This window comes from Salmo salar, chromosome ssa13, assembly GCF_905237065.1.
Source record: "Salmo salar chromosome ssa13, Ssal_v3.1, whole genome shotgun sequence".
NCBI classification, from domain to species: Eukaryota; Metazoa; Chordata; class Actinopteri; order Salmoniformes; family Salmonidae; genus Salmo; species Salmo salar.
In genome coordinates this window covers 13,808,588-13,812,644 of record NC_059454.1, presented here as the reverse complement: position 1 = coordinate 13,812,644, position 4,057 = coordinate 13,808,588, and the positions used below count along the sequence as shown (strand labels likewise).

At 40.6% G+C, this 4,057-nt stretch overlaps 1 protein-coding gene across 1 annotated transcript; it reads left to right on the top strand.

Moving 5' to 3' along the window:
* The first annotated feature begins 312 nt into the window (after positions 1-312).
* Positions 313-3,712, top strand: pim1 (Pim-1 proto-oncogene, serine/threonine kinase). The gene is given in 7 exon segments (XM_014134554.2): positions 313-723; positions 943-1,049; positions 1,180-1,230; positions 1,343-1,709; positions 2,096-2,272; positions 2,381-2,477; positions 2,479-3,712. Coding segments are annotated over 7 exon segments (960 nt in total). The 5' UTR covers positions 313-641; the 3' UTR covers positions 2,558-3,712.
* Positions 3,713-4,057: the final 345 nt, after the last annotated feature.

Below are 4,057 nucleotides of genomic sequence, written 5' to 3'. Positions count from 1 at the left end.
CATACATTCACGTACAGACTACATCTCGCATGCAAGGAGAGGGGGTAGTTTGCCCAAGTAGATATTGTATTTGTAATTCCTTCCGAAGTGCAGTAAAAAAAAAAAAAAAAAGTGTCTTTATTTTGCCGCGTTTTAATTCCCGCCACGTCTAGTCTAGCCGGTTAGGCTGTTCTTTATTTTAATTCTGTGATTGACGTGTGTTTGGATAGTCTATAATAATTACCATTGGTGGAGAATGACTGGTGGGCGGAGTAAAGAATGACGTTCGACCTTGTGGCTACTCCCATTTACTATAGATATATATTTGTCCTTCCGCTGCCCTTACTCAAATTCAACGAGCCGGTGTCTTAGCGACGCAACGCACTAGGAGCTGGTTTTCTTTTAATTTTACTCACTGTTTACAACTATTGAGGTTGTTAATAGTCATTTTATCATTGGGCTAGTCGTTATTTCCACTCACTGGATACCGAAGCATTTATGGTCAAGGATCAAATACGAGTCTTCACGGGATCCGGATTAGAGAGCATTCCTGACGCATTTTTTTCCTAGCTACAACAACGTGGATCACACGCCCGATAGTGGAACTGTATCCCACGACGGAATATTTGTAGAATAAATCACACATTTCGTGGATTACAGGAATGCTGCTGTCGAAATTAAACTCATTCGCTCATATCTCCACCGTTGATATGCCGGCGAAAATCCAGCTTCAAATTCACCAAGGTTAGATTAAGCTTTTGTTGTTCTCTATAGCTAGTTAGCTAGCTAACGTTAAATGTTAGCTTGCTAACTAGACGCTATATCTAGCTGGGCTCGCAATAACGTTATTGTATTTTAATGAATCGTTTTCCTATTCTTTTATTTCGATTCTTTGCATTCACCCATGTGACATTACACTAGGTTGAATCTTTGTGTTAACCTTATGTTGTTGTATATTTCCAGGGAAGGAGAGGGAGCCATTTGATAAGGTTTACCAGGTCGGCGCTGTGCTGGGAAGTGGCGGTTTCGGCACCGTGTATTCAGGCACGAGAATTTCAGATGGAGCACTGGTTAGTATTGTTTTCCTTTTGCATTCTTTGAAAATATTGAACGTGTTATACATCCAATTCCGTTAATCTATGCGTTTCTGCATGTTTTCTCGTGTAATTTGATGTTAGAATTTTTTTCTTCTTCACACAGGTTGCTGTCAAACATGTGGCCAAGGATCGGGTCTCGGACTGGGGAGAGTTGGTAAGGATGCTTTTGGTTGTGCATTTTAGCTAGTTTAACCAAAGTTATAGTTGTTAAACATATGTTGTACTATTGTCTCCAGAAATTAAATATATTTCTATTTTATTTTCAGCCCAATGGTTCTCGTGTCCCTATGGAGATTCTACTCTTGAAGAAAGTTGGAAATGGAGCTCGGGGGGTAATAAAAATGCTGGACTGGTACGAGCGACCTGACAGCTTTATTATTGTCATGGAACGACCAGAGAACAGCAAAGACCTCTTTGATTTCATCACTGAGAAGGGAGCCTTACCAGAGGAGCTGGCAAAGAACTTTTTCCTTCAGGTTCTTGAAGCCGTGCGACACTGCCACAACTGTGGGGTTGTACACAGGGACATCAAGGACGAAAATATCCTCATCGATCTTCGGACGGGCGAAATTCATCTTATTGACTTTGGATCCGGGGCATTGCTCAAAGACACTGTTTACACCGACTTCGACGGTAAGCGTACCAGTTGATAGACTTTAACCGTATCCCGTTTTAGTGGTTTAATTGAATGTGTTGCTTTGAGCGCCACCCTTTGGAGGAAACGTTTATTTTTACAACTCAAAGTTTGTAAACATTGTCACCTGACTCTCCTCCCACACACACCTGTCATGCTCACTGTCACCTGGCCCCAATAGGAGGTGCAGCTATTGTTTCATATTTTAATCCATAATATCACCATTTATTAAATGTTTTCCCAATCTTTTATTTTTGTACTTGTCCATTTTGAACAGATTCTATTGCATGTGTTCCTAGTGAAATAAAAATAAAAAAACCCTCTATTCAAAGAAATAGACACCTCCATTGAATCTAACACTCATTCTTATTCTTTATATCCACAGGCACTAGAGTGTACAGTCCACCAGAATGGATCAAATACCATCGGTACCATGGGCGGTCAGCCACAGTTTGGTCTCTGGGTGTCCTGCTGTATGACATGGTGTGTGGAGATATCCCCTTCGAGCAGGACGAGGAGATCGTACGAGGCCAGGTGCTCTTCAGACGAAGAATCTCCACAGGTGAGCCCAAATAACTTCAAGAAAACTTCAAACCTAAACCAGTGGAATGTTAGTCATTGTGTGTCCAGTCTAAGAACAGACTGACCGTTATCCCCATTGTTCTTCCAGAGTGCCAGCAGTTGATCAAGTTGTGCCTGTCCCTGAGACCTGCTGAGAGGCCATCGTTTGAGGACATCATCAATCACCAGTGGATGCAGAGCACAGTGTCCTCTGCAGAGCAACGAGATCAGACTGCACAGCATCAGCCCTGAGCCTACTGCCTTCACCACTGTGGTGGCCCAGTGACTGCATGGCTGCGCTGACTGAGACTGGTGGTACACCCAGAGGACTGATGTGGCTGTACACTGAAACACAACATATGTTATACAGAAGGAAGTCATAGATGACTTTTGTTAAATCTCTCTCCCTCTTTCTTTTGTGACTTCATGAAAACCAAAGTCCTTAATGGCTATTTGTAATAGCGAACGCTATTCTCACCCGTACGAAGGACTTGCTCTATAATATTGGCTGTGGTGTGAGACTATGTTCACCAGAAAAAGAGTCCATCCCTACCCATGTGATTGTTCTGCTGAAGGCAAGAACAAGTGGACAGGCTTTGTTACATAACTAGCTACCAACCAGCCACTGTACTCTGTTCTTGCTCACTGGTGAGTGGGAGTCAGAGGAAGCGAATCTAAATGCCTTTGGTGTGAGTCAGATTGTTGAGACCCTGGAAATACTTGAATAAAATAATACTTTTACAAGGCTTTATTTCCTATCTCATAGGCATAGATCAGTAAAGCCTATGCCATATTCCAATGTCAACAGCAACAAGACAACCTCATATGGTGCAAACAATAACCTGAAAACTTACCTCACTTTCCTGCATCCACCTCTGCGCTTTTAACTCCTGTCCACACAGCTACCACTCATCCAGATGTTAATGCACACTGAAATGCAAAGCACCACACTGTAACACTAAATGTCCTGCTCTTTTGTTTGTGTAAACATGTATGTGTCTTTCGCATAACAGGCTAGCGTTGAGGCCATTGTGAATCATATTTATTTGTGTTTTTTCTTTCACTCGAGCTACGTGGAATTATTTATTTATTTAAAGATAATTTTGGCTGTATATTTCATTCCACGGTTATTGAAGGGCCCACAGATTATTTAAATGTATTTTGACCATATTTATGGTTTAAAATCTTCTGAGCAGATGTGTGTGTGTGTATATGTGTAAATAACCTTCAAAGCACTTCCTTTTTAATGTAACATTGAACATCTACTGATAACATTTTTTTTGTTACTGTATTTGTCTGATGTGGATGAAATTACTGTTACATGCATCAACTTGTTTTTACCTCTAGTTGTATGATTGTGGCTTGTTTAGTTTTTTCATCCAAATTGTAAATTGTTAAAATATTTTTATACGTTTTTCAATAAATGTTTTTTTTACTTTGACTTTTGTCTCACTGGTTTTATTTCCAATAGATCCTTTCTACCATGAGCCTGGGAAGTCAAATCCAAACACAAGCTAGGGAATAGCTTAAAATCATACTTCACATTTGTATTCGATTGACATGAATGAATAGCAATAGAAGTTGCCACCACCAAGCACTTGCTCAAGAGTTAACATAGCTCAACTCTCATGTGTAAGCAGAAGGGGGTATAGGTCATTACCATATGGCAAAGTTGACAGGGAGACATGGTCCAGATTACATTGCAGTCTTTTGGTAAGACCAGCTAATAAACTTTGATTATGCTCTTATAGGTTTATCTAGAAAGCAGGGTACGTTTAATAAAAGG